We start from the raw sequence: 16,185 nt of genomic DNA, 5'->3' as shown, positions 1-16,185 counted from the left end.
CACTGTGTGCAAGCAAAAGTGTGTTGTGTGTTTGGGGGTCTGAAGGGGACATGAACTGTCCAAGGTTCCAAGGGATATTTCAAGGGTTCAAAGGATGCAGAATTTACAAAGAAAATGAAGGGTTTGATTTGTGTGTGAGCATGACCGTTTTAAGAAGTGCAAGAGATAGAGGCAATAAAAAAGAGGAAGTGGTACCTATTAACTATAAAAATGATTTAAGCAATACTTTTGTTTATGCAACCTTTTTCTTTTCATGGCTAAAAGCAAATGTGCTGCAATAAGTCTTGATATTGTTTGCAGTGTGCTGGAGATTTCATCTTATCTGAGACAGAAGTACATTATTTTGACTAATTTTACTACAAGAGTCACTTGATGAACTATGTTTATAAAAGGATCAGCAAAATGCATTTTTATTCCATATTTTCTTGCATATCTGCATTTCCCAGAACAGAATATATTAAGCTTCAAACCCCATAAATGTTAAATCCTCAGCACATAACCTTGTACTACAGACATGAATGATAGAGTCCCATAGACTTCAATTGAAAGAGTCACATCATAAGCAACCACTTATATGACAGGCTGTTGCTAGGGTATTTAAGGTGGTTGCTATGCAGTAAACTGATAGTAAGTATTCTGAGTGTTTTGAGTTTGTTACTTTGTTGTAACAAATATGTTTCAATTGCTTCTCTGCACTTCTAGGTTGTTGCTATGCAGTTCCTAAGTGTTCTGAGTGTTTTGAATGTGTTGCCATTACTAGGGTGGTTACTAGGGTGTTGCTATGTAACCTAATAGCAATGCTGTGACAAAAGTGTTCAGAGTGCTAAATTACCCTAGCAACAGACTGTTGTATAGTTGTTTGAATGTGTTGCTTTACTGCATTGCTAGGTGGTTACTATACACTTTATACGTATTCTAAGTGTTTTGAATGTGTTGTGTGGTTGCTAGCGTGTTGCTATGCTATTACAAAGGTGTTCCGAGTGCTTCATTGCATTACTAGGTGGTTGCTATATAGTTCCTAAGTATTCAGAGTGTTTTGAATGAGTTGCTATGTGGTTGCTAGGGTGTTGCTATGCTATGTCAAAGGTGTTCTGAGTGATTCACTAAATTGCTAGGTGGTTGCAATGCAGTTTCTATGTATTCTTAGTGTTTAAGATGAGTTGCTACAGTGTATGTGGTTACTAGGGTGTTGCTATGCTGTAACAAAGGTGTTCAGAGTGCTTCACTGCATTGTTTCACTGTGTTGCTATGCAGTTCCTAAGTGTTCTGAGTGTTTTGATTGAGTTGCTATGCTGTTACAACAGTGTTTTGAGTGCTTCACTGCATTACTAGGTGGTTCCTAGGGAGTTCCTAAGTATTCTGAGTAATTTTAATGTGTTGCTATGTTGCTGCTATGGTGTTGCTAGGCAATTCATAAGTACTCTGAGTGTTTTGAATGAGTTGCTACATGGTTGCTAGGGTGTTGCTATGCTGTAACTAATGTGTTCCGAGTGCTTCACTACATTGCTAGGTGGTTGCTATGCACTTCCTAAATGTTCTGAGTGATTTGAATGTGTTGCTATGTGGTTGCTAGGGTGTTGCTATGCAATTCATAAGTATTCTGATTGCTTTGAATGAGTTGCTATGTGGTTGCTAAGGTGATGCTATCCTTTAACAAAGGTGTTCTGAGTGCTTCACTGCATTATTAGGTGGCTGTTAGGCACTTCCTAAATGTTCTAATTGTTTTGAATGTGTTGCGATGTGGTTCCTAGGGTGTTGCTATGCTGTTACAAAGGTGTCCAAAGTGCTTCACTGTATTGCTATGCAATATATATATATATATATTACTGTAAATCTAAGTACAATCTATAAAACTTAAAATGTTGCTACCATACTGTTTTTAAAATTAAATTTCTGGCAAACACAGCTGCCATTTTCTTTTGCCAGAAATTTCACAATTTGTTTGTTCTGTGTATGTGTTTTTTTTGTGTGTGTGTTGCTTGGGCATTCTGGGTGGTTACTAGGGATTTTTTATGTGGCTGCTAGGGTGTTTTGGGTGGTTTCTAGGTGGTTGCTTACTTATGCAATACTAATATACAAACCCCAAGTTCACATTGTGCTAAAACAACCTTATATCTACATCTGAAATGATGAAACATCATTTGAGACATTCCTAGCAAAGCTGATGAGGTTATTAAACCCGTTTTGCAGTTCATTGTCTTTCCTAATTATCTTTCCAGATTTGGCATTCAGACTTCATTCAAAGAAGTGACCCTGCTATCAAAACAAAAACCAGAGTATCGCCAATGCTATTCACAAGCAAATTAAGGGCAAAGATTTCATTGCTTCAAATCTGGCATTCATCCTTGGAAGTGCGAGAACTGCTAAACGATGCCAGGCGAAGCCCATACAGCTCGCCCTAGGGCTCCGAGAGACTTTTTTTCTTTATACGAGGCCTAAACTTCCTATGAGATCTGTCCCGACCTAGCATAATGACTGTGCATAACCTGCTTTAATTGGGCTAACTGGCTCCAGAGTCAACTATTGTGGTTTTGAAATGGCCCCCCTCCACCGTCCCCTTGTTGCATTATCAAAGAATTTGGTGCACATTATAAAATGCCTAATTACAGGGCACTCTGTGTTTCCTTCCGATGCCTAGAGCTCACCAGGGGTCATTATTACTTGGCTCCGTGTTCGCATGTGCATCCTTGCACTCGTTTTCTTGCTTTTCCTTTAACACCCACTCTCGACCCTTGTGGTTCCCTCCAACACACGAGCAAACGGATAATATATGGTTTCTCTTCCGTACAAACACATTATACAACATACACTCAGACATTCCCGTGATTATCTGTCAAATATTTTGGAGACGTTACCGAGTGTGACTAACATGTGTTTCTGAGCACAGACTGACACTTTGTGGTTTTTGGTTTTGTTTCAAGCAAGTCAGTGGAAATAACAGGGGTTGGTAAAATATATTTAAACAACTGCAATGAGGAGATTGGTTTAACATAGCTATCCAAAACATGATCATAAAATAAACCAGATTGTTTTACATTTTCTAAAGAAAGATGCCAATGCAAAACTCGCCTTGAAGTCTTTATTGGAATTGATGAAATGGCATGCTGTGATGAAGTCTAAGACTTTCTGCATTATCTCAAAAAAAAAAAAAAAACATTACAATAAATGACAGGTCATAATTGAAAATCTCTCTATTTTTGTCTCTTCCAACAAAATTGAAACCGCGCTAAAGCCTGAGGTGACAGTGGAGCTTATCTCACAGAGCAAGAGGAAAAAGAAACAACACCAGGAAAGGAAAACGTCAAGCAACTTTATTAAGCCCACAAATTCATGTCACATTGAGCTTAGCTCAAAGCTAAACCGTCTGTATGCATTTTGTCCATTGCTTCCTCTTGATCTTTACAAACCTGTTTAAGCTTTTGTTCGAGGTGCTTTGGATGGAGGCGATTAGACAGTCTAAGAAAGAGAAAGACAGCTGTTCCTTGAAGAGGTAAACTTGGAAATAATACCAGAAGACTTGTAGGCACATGTATTATTTTTGCAAACTAGACGTCAGATAGCCCTTTTTATTACTTGTTCTATTATTTTATTTCATTTCATTTTATTATTTATTTTATTTTGGTTGTATTTTTAGCATCACTTCATATTGTGGCTGATTCTCACAAAGAAATTTCTGGGTTATTTTTTACTCCAATATCAGAAGAAAAAATAAAAGCTTATTTCAGAATCATTGAGAATTGTTTTACTACTTAATATTTTCATAACAGTTAAGCAAATGTTCACCCAAAATTGTCATGACTGAGATGCAATAAAAAATCAATGATGGAATTTTTTTTGTTTGTTTGGTTGGTTGGTTTTTTGTGTATTTTTTTTTTTTTTTTTTTTTTTTTTTCAAAATCAGCATGAATTGAATTCATTACAACAAGTTACAAATTGTACATTTCAACATTTAACTTTACATTTGTTATACATTTGCTGTCAAATCGATTCATTGCAATCAATTTGAGACTCATGAAACTCCATAAAAGTTTATAAACTTTTTTAAATGTGATTAATTGCGATTAATCATTTTGACAGCACTAATTTGAATGACAAAATTAGTGCTGTCAAATCCATTAATCGGGAATAATCGCATATAACACAAAAGTTTGTAAGCTTTTATGGAGTCTCATGAGTCTCAAATTGATAATCGTGATTAATTGCATCTAACATAAAAGAGTGTGTGTGTATATATATATATATTTACAAAGTTTTATGTTAGATGCGATTAATCACGATTAATTGATTTGACAGCACTAATTTAAATTATAAAATTAGTGCTGTCAAATCGATTAACTGCGATTAATCGCATCGAACATAAAGGTTTGTAAACATATATGTAATGAGTGTGTACAAACTTTCGTTTTGATGCGTTTAATCGCAATTAATCGTGATTAATCACTTTGAAAGCACTAATTTAAATATATATCATAATTATCTTTTGCATTACAGTAATGAGAATGAGATATTTTCTAGTGTTATGGCAATGACAATTGAAGCAATGTGCTACGACGTCATTTCATATGACCCAGACATTTCTTGACAGTTTCCATGAGATTCACCCTACTATTCATTACGTGTCTTATTCTAAAAGACTTTTCCCCTGGATCCTCGTCCAACCCCCTTCTCCCATTTCCTCATGGACCCCATTGACAATGTGTGACCAAGGGAATCTGGGCGTTCTTGGGCAATGGGAGTCCCCATGACCAGGCACAAAGCCCCCTGTCAGTTACCTTTTCACCTTTGGCTGGTGAAAAGGAGGCCCCAAACAATAGGGGCCGCTCGGCTGGAGATGGTGGAGTCTCATGGGTTTGGGAACTCGCTCACTCTCTGCTCGTTTCCTCTTTGACTCTCCATGTTCATTTGAGGCCACCTCAAGGTGCATTTGTTCACCCCCTCCTCCTGATAACACAGAAGCAGCCTTGCCTGTTATTGCTTTGCAGCCTTTTAAAAGAAAAGTTGCTAGAGAGACAGACAGACAATGTGTCAAGGGGGGTACTTGAAGAAGCCTACATTCTCCTGTGGGAGTACTTCCTATTAGCCCACAATGGTCCATACATTAGAAAGTGTCTTTGTATGGAAGCTATTTCCACGCTAAGTAAACTTGTTGTATTGGTGTCTTTCATCCACTATCACTACGAGATCAGAAATAACTGTGGATCAAACATCTTTTTTATCATTCTCTCTTGTGTATTAACTTTGTTAATCGTACTGTATTTTCCATTATAGTTAATAACTAAACCATATTTTATTCTATTTTCCAGCCTGACATAAATGCAATTTGGATATGATTTTCTATTTACTATATGTAAACTAAACTGGTGGTGCAGGCCAGCTGTTATTTGTGTCTCATGCCACTAGAGAGCAGTAATAGACCCAATGATATTTTTTCCATTGAGTTAAATTTATTATAAAATCTTGCTTTTATTATTATTATTATTATTATTATTATTATTATTAATTTAGTTATTTGGTTGGTTACACTTTATTTTGACATTCCCCTTTAGACATTCTGTTGACTACATGTTTCACCTACTCTCATTAGAGTATTAGTTGAGTATTAGTAGACTGTTAGAGGTAGAATAAGTTGAAATATATTTGCAAAGTTACTTATAGTCAGCAGATTGTCTTTTGGGAAACCATCAAAATAAAGTCTTACCAGATATTAAGCAGACAGATTACTAATACTTTACTAATATGAGTTAATTGACATGTAGGTGCAATGTTACTTATAGTCAACAGAATGTCTACAGGGGACAATCAAAATAAAGTATTATCATTTGGTTATTTAGATTTTAGTTTAAGGCATTATATATAAATACGAATTAGGCTAAGCATGTGCACTCTGTAATGTTGTTTAAAGGTAAGAAAATACAAGTCTAAAAACTCGTGGTGACCAGTGAACAACTGCAGAAAGTTAGACTATATGTTAGACTATATAACACATTAAGTTTCATACCTTTAAAAAGTCTTCAAAAAGAGAAGAAAGTGCTAAAGTTATAAACATAAGTGTGCATAGTAATATAACACTGGTTGAGCAACAGTAAATGTTTAGGCCGTGAAAGATGGAGACAGTGTTTACAGCTGTAGCGATATATGATTCGCGAATGAATCTTTTGAATGAATAGATTCATTTGAATGATTCTGTTGAACCGATTAGCACACTCTACTGTAAGGCAATATTTGAAAACTGTGGAATAGGAGCTAATGTTCACAATGTCGAAAGCAGTTAATATTAACAATATTAATTAACATTAGTTGGAACAATATTGCTTAAAAGGCTACTGTTGTTAGGATTCAGCAGTTTTCAATTTTTCAGTGACCACAAACATTTGATTAGAAGTGTTTCAGAGTGCAAAAGTTTGACTGTAACAGACTTCTCAGTTTCCTTTATTAGATTTAGATTAGCATTAGCAAAACACAAGTATTGTTGTCGTTATCACTTTAATTTCTGTCATTATTGATTTGTTTTTAAAACGTTTTAATACAGTTGACGTTTCGCTCACTGGCAATTTTGATTTCATGAAACTTACCTGACAGAAACTTTTTTTAAAAGTCAACCTCACCTAAAAAGTACTAATTAAATAATTTGCATAAACAACAACAACAGTCGGCACAGTCTATATAAAATGTAGGGTAAACAGCTATTTTACTGTGTTAAAAAAAAAAAAAAACAACAACAACACTTAATTCTTACAATGAGACGTAGGAACACCTTTGAAGAATAACTCAAATGAATTGGTGAGTCGGCTCTTTGAATTGTTTCATTGAACTAAAACGTTCGAGTGAACCGAGTCGCTCAAATGAATCGGACGTCCGTGTGCTAATGTTCTGACACACACACACAAACACACACACACACACACACAGGGAGTGAATGTTGAGTCCTGTAGAGCCAATGAGCTGGGACCGGATACGATATATCCTCTGGGACAACAGCTACTCTGTTCACCCCCTTCACTTCCACATGACGCCATTTACAGCATAAACCCGACCTCCTCTCCGGAAAGAAGAAAAAAACAAGAGCTGAAAAACTTGAAAGCAGCACAGTGTGTGCCATGCAGCCAAACATTCAACTTGGGAACCGCAACGCTTCTTCTTGAAAAAGTCTTCAGCGTTTTCATTTTTATTTCTCTATAAACTCAGCTCATTTTGTTGGATTCTGGAACTTATTTTCTTTTTGGCATAATTTGCGGTTTAACAACATAAGTTAAACTACACTACGGTCTGCTTGGATTTAAATTCTGACCTTATTGTTTCGCGCGAGTTGCGCGAGAAAAATACGCGAATAAGAGGACGCGCGAGTGTTTGCTATCATCTGGATTTTTGTGAATGAATCTTCCAATGAACTGAGGAATAACCAAAGAGAAATTCCTACTAGTAGGATATACTCTTCACAACACAAATAGGGGGTTGAGGTGGTGAGATCACGGTAAGTGACCAACTTTTTGCAGTGCATTTTGACACGAATTTAGTTTAGTTTAATTTATTTGCGTGTGGTTTATATAGTCGCCCATTTATATTATAGTCCGTGACTTTTTCCAGTGCTCATGCTCCGCGCCATTCGTGCAGCTGTGCAAATAGTTGCCATACGGATCTGTTCCCTGCGCAGGCTACTTACTTTGACTTACTTTTCATTTAGTTAAAGTTGCGAATCGCTATTGAAAAACGTCACCTACAGCTGCAGGTTTATTATTTAATCACATAAGAAGACCCACTAAACATAATAACTTTACGCATTTACTTTATCTCATTTGAATTTGCAAATAAACACTGATAAACGTAATTTATATGCTTAAAAATAATAATAAATAAGTAAATAAAGTCATATGAAGGTCCACTAGGTGTTTCAATAAAAACTTTGGCTGCTGTTTCAAAGAAAAAAGTTTCTCTACTCAATGCAAGGTCCAACCAAGTTAAGTATCGTTATAAAGTTAGTATGCATGCTGATAACCCAGATCAGAAGTTTAAATCGCATTGAGGAGATAAACAGATGTTTAACAGACATTTTGCTGATGGGGCCTCTCCGTGGAAAGGGAGATTGTGCATTGATATGGTAATTTGGGGTAGTGTTATTTAGATTGAACTCAACTGGTGCTGAGGGTCCCGACTGAGATGTATGCTTTCATATATATATATATGTTTTTTGTTTTTTTACCTCAACATGTGGATATTTTATTTTTCTGTAAGTATTTGTGTCAAGAGCTCCCCCCCCCCCCCCATTGACAGCGTCATAATGCATTTGTGAACGTCACGTTATTGCTCCTGTGCACATCAACTATTAGATATTAAAATTTTCGATTCGAATCAATATCATTATGACATTGGGCCATTGCAAACTTTTATTCTTAATGGAACACTTTCCTCAAACATTATCAAAGTACAAAGCCAACATTGGTATTTTTCCCCCCTGTACGTTAGGCTACTTGCCTTTTCAATCTCTTTAAACAATTGCATTTTGGTTCCTTATAAACACAAAGTTGGTGTGGTTTTATTTTTTTTTTCCTATAGGGTCCATTCAGGGTGATTGGGACACTTTCTGCCATTGAGATGACTTAGGAAAAGTGTCCCAATCAACCTGAATTCACCCCTGCTAGCTTTTACAACAAGTTCTAATGTGCTCTGCAAGGAATGAACAATGATGATGGTGTTTGCAATGTCAAAATCAACACAACTGCTAAACAAAATCAACACAAAAGAATAGTTATTTGTATAGCACAATACACATAGTGCGAAAGGCAATAGCGGCAAGGAATAACTTCCTGAGACTTTGTATGAATGTGCAGACAAGTTAAGAAAAAGGCTGTCATTTGTAGGGTATGTATAGGAAGGAACACGTCTCAGTCTCTCCATCACCCGTTGAGGAAGATGTTTGTGGACAAGACAAACTGGTAGATTTTACTCTGCAAAGAGATCTTTATTTATTTCGGATCAGGAAATATGCAGCTCCTGAGACATTGTAGAGCAAAAATGGTTTTGAGTCTACTAGATGTTCCTTATGAACTTGATAGCTGCAGGTGGTAAAGGCCTGTCCCATTGATGGCCAGCCTTCCAGGGCTGTAGAGGTGGGGTGTAGTTGGGAGATTTGCATGAAGGAGCCTGCCATCTGCCTTTTCTTTTTGCCTATTTGATATGATTTACATATGGTTAGTTTATGGGATTTTACTTCCCTGTACGCTCTCGTTTAACTGTCTGCCTTTCCCATAGGACTTCAGATGTGTTCAATGCCAGCCGGAGGGTTCCCACTTCAGAGTAAAGATGGAGACGAGAGCTCAAAATGGCGGCGGCAGCGGCTCCTCTGGCTTGCTGCGAGCTTTGCGTGACAGTGGCAGACCCCAAACTGGGGACTCGGAGCCTTGGGAAGGTCAGGTGCTCTCCCTGGACCAGATCAGGACCATCCGCAGCAGCAATGAGTACACGGAGGGCCCGACGGTGGCACCCCGGCCGCTGGTCTCTCAGCAGAAAGTGGACTCGCAACCTTCCAGCCTGAATTCCATCGCCTCCATTGAGCTCTCCGAGCATAGAAGCTCCCCGAGAGCCGAACGAGCCGGACAGCAGACTCCTCCACAAGTCCCTCAGTCGCCGAGGAGTGACGTGAGCAGATCCAACAGTGGCCCCAGCGATGGCTCGCACGGTACGGCTAGGGCGAGCACAGGTAGCACCTCATCGGAGCAAAGACTTTTGGGAAACACAGCCGGGATGGTCGATCGGGTGGTGAGGGTGCAGCCTAAACGCTCCGAGCCGAAGCAGGACGAACTGAAACCCTTCGCGCCGGCCGGAGGCCAGGCCGGCGATGGAAAGCACTCGAATCGCTGCGAGGACTGCGGCCGCTGCAAGTGCAAAGCCTGCACCTGCCCTCGGACCCTGCCCTCCTGTTGGATGTGCGGGCGCAGGTGCGTTTGCTCGGCGACAACTACGATGGACTATGTCACCTGTGTCTGCTGCGTCAAAGGTCTGTTCTACCACTGCTCCAGCGACGACGAGGATGTGTGCGCGGACAAGCCCTTCTCTTGCAGCCAGTCGCATTGCTGCATGCGGTGGTCGGCCATAAGCGTCCTGACACTTTTCTTGCCCTGCCTTCTTTGCTACCTCCCGGCGAAGGGCTGCGTGGCACTGTGCCAGGCGTGCTATGACTGCACCAGTCGGCCAGGATGCCGCTGCAAGAACAAAGGAGTTGATGAGGCTCGGTTCCTGGAGTAGCCCTGGGAAGATAACCTTATCTGGGACTATCTCCAGAGCAGTGGAACAATTTTCACAAATTGTTGTAGTTTTGGCACTGTAGACCATGAGGTGACATTGGATTGGCAAAAACTGGTTTGAAGTGGTTTGTTTGTTTGTTTGTGTTTTGCTTTTCTCTCATCCACTTTCTCTCTCTCTCTCTCTTTCACTCTTTAAGGGGGGATAACGTTTGTCGCAACAACCTTCCCTGTCCTTTTCGTTTTAAACTGAAGTCCAGAATGTTAGCCTTATTGACATTCAGTAATATGACTGATAAAGGTGACAGACTCTCCTAACTAACTGTTTGTGAATAGTATCTGCAAAGTATGTAAATTAGCAAATGAGCTCTTTTTCTGAGAGATTTTATTTTTGTACATATAATATTTCAACTGTGAAACACATTGTGCCAAACCAGAGGCACCTTGACAGATCCATATATATGATGCATATATAAAACGTGTATAGTGTTGTACATTCGTTTCGAATGTACGTCAATCACTCTTTTGATATTTTGCCTTATAGAAGAGAAACCTTACATGAATTATCCCTACAGCTATACTTGTAAATTGTACAGTGACCCTAAGAAAAACTTTATTTTCTAATTTCAACACATTGTTTAGTGTAAAAATATTTATTTGAAGTTTTATTATTTTATAAAGTAATATTTATTTTGAGAGGCATCTTTATAGGCATCACCCCAACTTTGAGAAACAAAACCTCCTCTGTTGTTGCTGCAAAAAAAAATGGTGACAAGGGTGTCAAATCTGATGCATATGTTCACTATAAAATAGAAAATATATTAACGTTTTGAAATTAAACAATGCCTTTTCTGTGTTCTTTCTGGCCTGCTGTTGGCCTTGTTTTTAGCCTTTGTGCACAAAGACCCATTACAGGAAATCTACTGTGCTTTCAATTGCCTTTGTTTACCCTATGGATCTTCTGTCAGGGTCGCATTTCACTTTGCGTTTATGATGACAGCCGTGATGTTCGCAGAGCTTCGGTTTCGAGGTCATCTGAAAATAAGGCGATGAAAGCGATAGTGTACGTTGACAAATCAGCAAAATAGGTGCGTTACTGAGAGATTCTATCGATGAGATCTTCCTGCACAAAAGAGATCAAGTGAAGCTTAATATAGCTCACTATAACTGCAACATTGAGTATTGAATGGTGTTGACTGTTATTTCATGAATGATCTTGCTGTAGCCATGACCATTTGGAGACATAATCTTGACTGGGAAAGTGCACAACTGTATTAGTTTGTGTTGTTCTGGTGACCAGGAATCTCAACAGATCTTTAGTTATGTAATAGTCACACTCCATTAAGACAGCCGTGCATAGTTATAATTACCAATTAATTAACACCAGTACATGAAACTCCAAGTGGTTTGTCTTATAAAACCACCCAAACAAACAGATCTCAGATTCCTTACAAAGAAGCCCTGATCTTGGCCCAGACCTCCAGGGGTAACTTCCAGCCTCCCCTGCCAGCAGCGGATACTGGCTACATTTACTTCCATGGGAAACATCTGGCACTGGTTTAATCATTGAAGTATGCAAACCACTAGTTGACATCAGGAGGATCAGAAATTGTTTCTGTTGGCAAGCCGTAGTTTGCTACGCTCCCTCCAATCCTCGTTTGTGTTATGGAAACTGCCCTGTGGGAATATTAGGAGTAGATATGGTATACGCAAGATGCTTTATCAATTCTGCTTTTGAGGAAGTTTTTGCTCCCTAGATGCTCTGCAAGTTGCAGTGCATGCAGTTGTGTAAGGTGTGGTCTTTAACCCATTTCTATTAAGAAACTCAGAAAAGGAATTTTGATTGCTGAAACATCAATGATGACTCAGTTTGCGTTTATTTGAATATGGCAAAATCGCTTCAAACTCAATTTGATTTTAAAGTATGGCTCTCAAGATTTGACATTCCAAATAAAGTGACATGAATTTGCACCAAAATTGGTCTACAACAACTAGGGTTGCAAAATTCTGGGAATGTCCAAAGTTGGAAACTTTCCATGAGAATTAATGGGAATATTTGGGAATTAATGTGAATAAACTTGGAAGTTTGCAAAATTGCAGGTTACAGGGAACTTAAATGTAGTTCATCTTGCAGCATAATCTTGAAATTGAGTTGAATTTCTATCCCTGCGCATTCCTCAATCACATGCATATAGCGCACTGTTTACTGCACGGGTTATTGAGGATTAAGGGAAAAAAATGCAGAAACCAGAGGCTCAAGAGAAAATCCTTGCATTTCACATTTTTAATGGGACTTTTGGGAGGTGGGGGGTATGTATGGGGAATATGTTTTTTCAACATGCATTTTTTGTTGTTCAATGAAAGAATTAAAGGTTACTCAAATAAATCAAAAATGTCATTTTTAACATTTGTGATAGTTTGAATGCATATCTGCTTATGACCAAACAAAATGTTTTTTATTTATGTTTATGTTGTATATGATACAGTTTGTGTAAATTACCCCAAATTTCCAATTAATTCACGTAAATTCTCATTAAGTTTCCAACTCTCATTAGGTTTCTGGAAAGTTGCCGGAAATTTACCAGACATTTTCCACCCTATACGCGATTATATGGTTAGTTGCATTATTAGTGCTGCAACCCATTTTTGGGGTATAAACCATCATTTGGAAACCACTCTTCTAAACTAAAGCAGCTTAACAGTGTCAAGGTCATGGCATTGCTGCTAGAATTTTTATAGCAAATGTGTTTAAAATAATATATTGCGATCTTGCAATGCATGCACACATTTATGTAGCAGCGTCTTGTATAGTCACAATGTAAAAGGCTGTGCCTTTTTCCCATATTCTTCCCTGTGACATGATATGCACTACTGGCATTCGCACTGTTGGTTCAGCGTGTTGGCGCATGTTTGTTATTTTGCCGAGGGTTTGAGTGACAGGCAGCCAGCTTTCACCCCCTCGCTAGGGATGAGCCCCCTTCCCCATTTACGCGGCAAAAGGTAGAGAAACAAAACCGTCCCAATCGCTCGAGTGCGTCGTTTTCCGGCTTGCCTCCCACCCATTGTTTTAAGCTGTGAATGGCAGGGCAGCGACAGGGGGTTGGTTTGCTCAAGAAAGTCCCACAAAGGGTTAAAGACATTACTTTAAATGACAATGGGCCAACAGTTTACCCCCACATTCGAACCCTTGTGTATTCACCATCTTTTCAATGGCCCTCAGTTATTTCACCGCCTCTTAAGCCTCTTCAACTACCTGCTTGGTATTCTCACAGGGCAGCCTTTGAGTGTGTGTGTGTGTGTGTGTGTACCAGCACGCACGCGCATGTTTCCTACTTTGCGTGCGAGTGTTTAGCAGCCGCTAAATGTGTTGTTATGGGTGCAGGCAGCACAAAAGAAGGATAGATGGGAAAAATGACACCCTTTTGAAAGAGCTGCAATTGCATGCCAAGTTCAAGAGAAATGGAGAAATATAGATTTCTCCATTGAGCAGAGAAATGGGTCAGATAAAGGCTGGGAGGGCTGACCTCAATAAACAGACAACAGACGGAACGGAACTTACTTTGTCCCAAAAATTAACACAAGTATTAAGTGCTCTGCTAGGCCGGATTGTCTAGTTATCGTCAAAAGGAGTGGATAAGACTAATGGGAAGTTGCTTCATTTTCTCGTTCAAGACGTTACGTACCCCTCTATTGATGGTTGGTATGGTTTGAAAGGGTATTGATTACTTCCATCCTCATTCTAAATTTAACAATGTCAATGAGGACAAGCTACGCAAGCAAAGATAGATAGCTCTGACTGGTTACCACAGGACTAAATGTTGGGTTTGAGGTTTAACTGCAAAAAATAAAGGCATGTTAGAAAATGAAGATGAAGAAAAAAAAAAAAAACTTTGAGGTTAATAACTGAAATAAAAACATCTAAAAGAACAAGATACTTACAAATTAGTCTTAATATCTTTTGTAAGACAAGTTACTGATTAAAAAAATGATTCACCCAAAAACAAATTCTGTCATCATTTATTCATTTTACTCAAGATAATTTGCTTTTTTCATGGTACATGGGGAGAGGTTCTGAAGAATCTTCATGAAACTCAAATCCACATTCATAAATGATTTTCAATGATTCAATTTATTTTTGTGTAATCTATTTCTTTAAGAATGGGATTTTTTGCAGTGCATTACATAATTAAGAGTCAACAAGCTGTCAAAATACATTGCATTATATGGAACATAATTCATTCACGATTAGAGACAAACCAAAAAAAAAAAAAAAAGCTTGAAAAAGTTTTTATGAAGTTGTTGAACTCTGCAAAATCCAAACTGAAACAAAAATATCAGCTCCAGAGAGACACCCCCATTAAGCAAGAGAATCTGAAAAAAGAGAGTGCATTTGTGCACAGAAAGAACGAGAGAGAGAGAGAGAGAGAGAGTAGGCAGCAGAGCAATTGGAAAAGCCCCCAGAGCGTCTCTTTGTTGGTTTTAGCTGGGTCCCGGCGCTCATGCCCCGTTCTGAAGCCCAGATCTATTCAGTCTGCTCATCAAGGCAGAATACTCAACAGGAAGGAAGGAAGCGGCCCATTCTTTATACGCCCATTGTCTGACCACCGGGCTTAAGCAATCAAACAGCAATGTGCTGAGAGAAAGAGAGAGAGAGAGAGAGAGCGAGAGAGAGCGATCAGGATGAGGTGCTCGGTGGGGGCAGGGAACAAGAGAGCCCATGTCTGTGTTCCATCCTGAAGTTTTTATCTGTGTCTCTGGCAGTCAGAGGCTTCCCCGTTTCTTCACGGTCACAATCTGTATGTGTTTTAAAACATGATTCTGAATAAAAACAACATTGGCTTTGTGCACAACTAAATCATTTTGTTCTTTATTTGAACTTTAGGATGAACACGCGAGCATGCAGATATTGCATGTGTTCTCAAGATAGAGCGTTTGATTAAAGTTACTATCAAGAGTGCACAAAAATGTTATTAAGCTATAAAGTGTTGACTGTTTTTCTTGCTTTAATCTGCTATGGTTCTCTTCAAACTGTCTTTGATCTGAAAGAGAAAACTGATTGTAGAAGAAGACAATTTATGCTAATGTCAGCTATAGTGCCCCTTGTGGCAACGCTGGGAATACAATGCGTACATGTGTTCTGACACAACATATTTCAGACTTTTTTGTTAAATGAAGGACAAAATTCGATATTTGCCATAAAGGCATAAATAATACAAATTTTTGAGTGTTACAATCTTACGTGTGTTAATTTGCTTCCCCCATCGTAAACTTATACCGTGAAATTCTGCAGCATTCTCTCTCTCTCTCTCTCTCTCTCTCTCTCTCGCTCTGCAAACTCAAACTACATTCTAAAACTCGTCCTGACATTCCTGCCTGAATGAGCCTTCGGCTTTACCCAAAGGCAGGGGAAGATTAAGTTTCCGAGAGAAAGAGGGATGAAATTCCATAATTGCATGGTCCTTTCTCTTCCACCCTCCTTCTGCACCTTCCCACCCTTTCTCATTTCAGCAACAAGCACTTCAACAACAACACATATCTTTCTACAACTTACATGAAATAAAATCACTGATATTATTTTTTTTATGTTAAGGTTTACACTATACAACAATTATACTATGAATATTTAGACTAAAATTTGTTTACACTATAAAACAATTGTTGGTTTAACTTAAAAAAGTTAAAGAGTTCATTGAAATTAAAAATTTGAGTTAATACAATGAAGGCGGTTGGTTTAATCAACAGAAACTCAAAATATTATGTTATCTGAACCACATTACCTAAGTAGATTTGACAAAAGAAAAAATGTTGTGATAAATCATGAAATTAATTTTTTACAGTGTATGAAAATAACTTGTGTAGCTTATTCTCATTATCTCACTATGTGGAATTTCATTTAAATATTTGATTTGAAGCCATTGTTTTATTTATTTTTTTTAATGTATATAATCAT

General features: G+C 38.4%; 1 protein-coding gene across 2 annotated transcripts; it reads left to right on the top strand.

Moving 5' to 3' along the window:
- Positions 1-6,911: 6,911 nt before the first annotated feature.
- Positions 6,912-14,240, top strand: spry2 (sprouty RTK signaling antagonist 2). Of its 2 annotated transcripts, none has more exons than XM_048198023.1 (2): positions 6,912-7,471; positions 9,255-14,240. In XM_048198023.1, the coding sequence occupies exon 2, from the start codon at positions 9,298-9,300 to the stop codon at positions 10,237-10,239; it is 942 nt and encodes a 313-aa protein (XP_048053980.1). In that variant the 5' UTR covers positions 6,912-7,471; positions 9,255-9,297; the 3' UTR covers positions 10,240-14,240. The 2 variants fall into 2 exon arrangements, with proteins under 2 accessions (XP_048053980.1, XP_048053979.1); XM_048198022.1 differs by having other exon boundaries at positions 6,914-7,471; positions 9,247-14,240.
- Positions 14,241-16,185: the final 1,945 nt, after the last annotated feature.

This window comes from Megalobrama amblycephala, linkage group LG7 (genome assembly GCF_018812025.1).
Source record: "Megalobrama amblycephala isolate DHTTF-2021 linkage group LG7, ASM1881202v1, whole genome shotgun sequence".
NCBI lineage: Eukaryota > Metazoa > Chordata > Actinopteri > Cypriniformes > Xenocyprididae > Megalobrama > Megalobrama amblycephala.
Note: the sequence above shows the minus strand (reverse complement) of the source record. Positions and strands in the feature narration are given on the sequence as shown.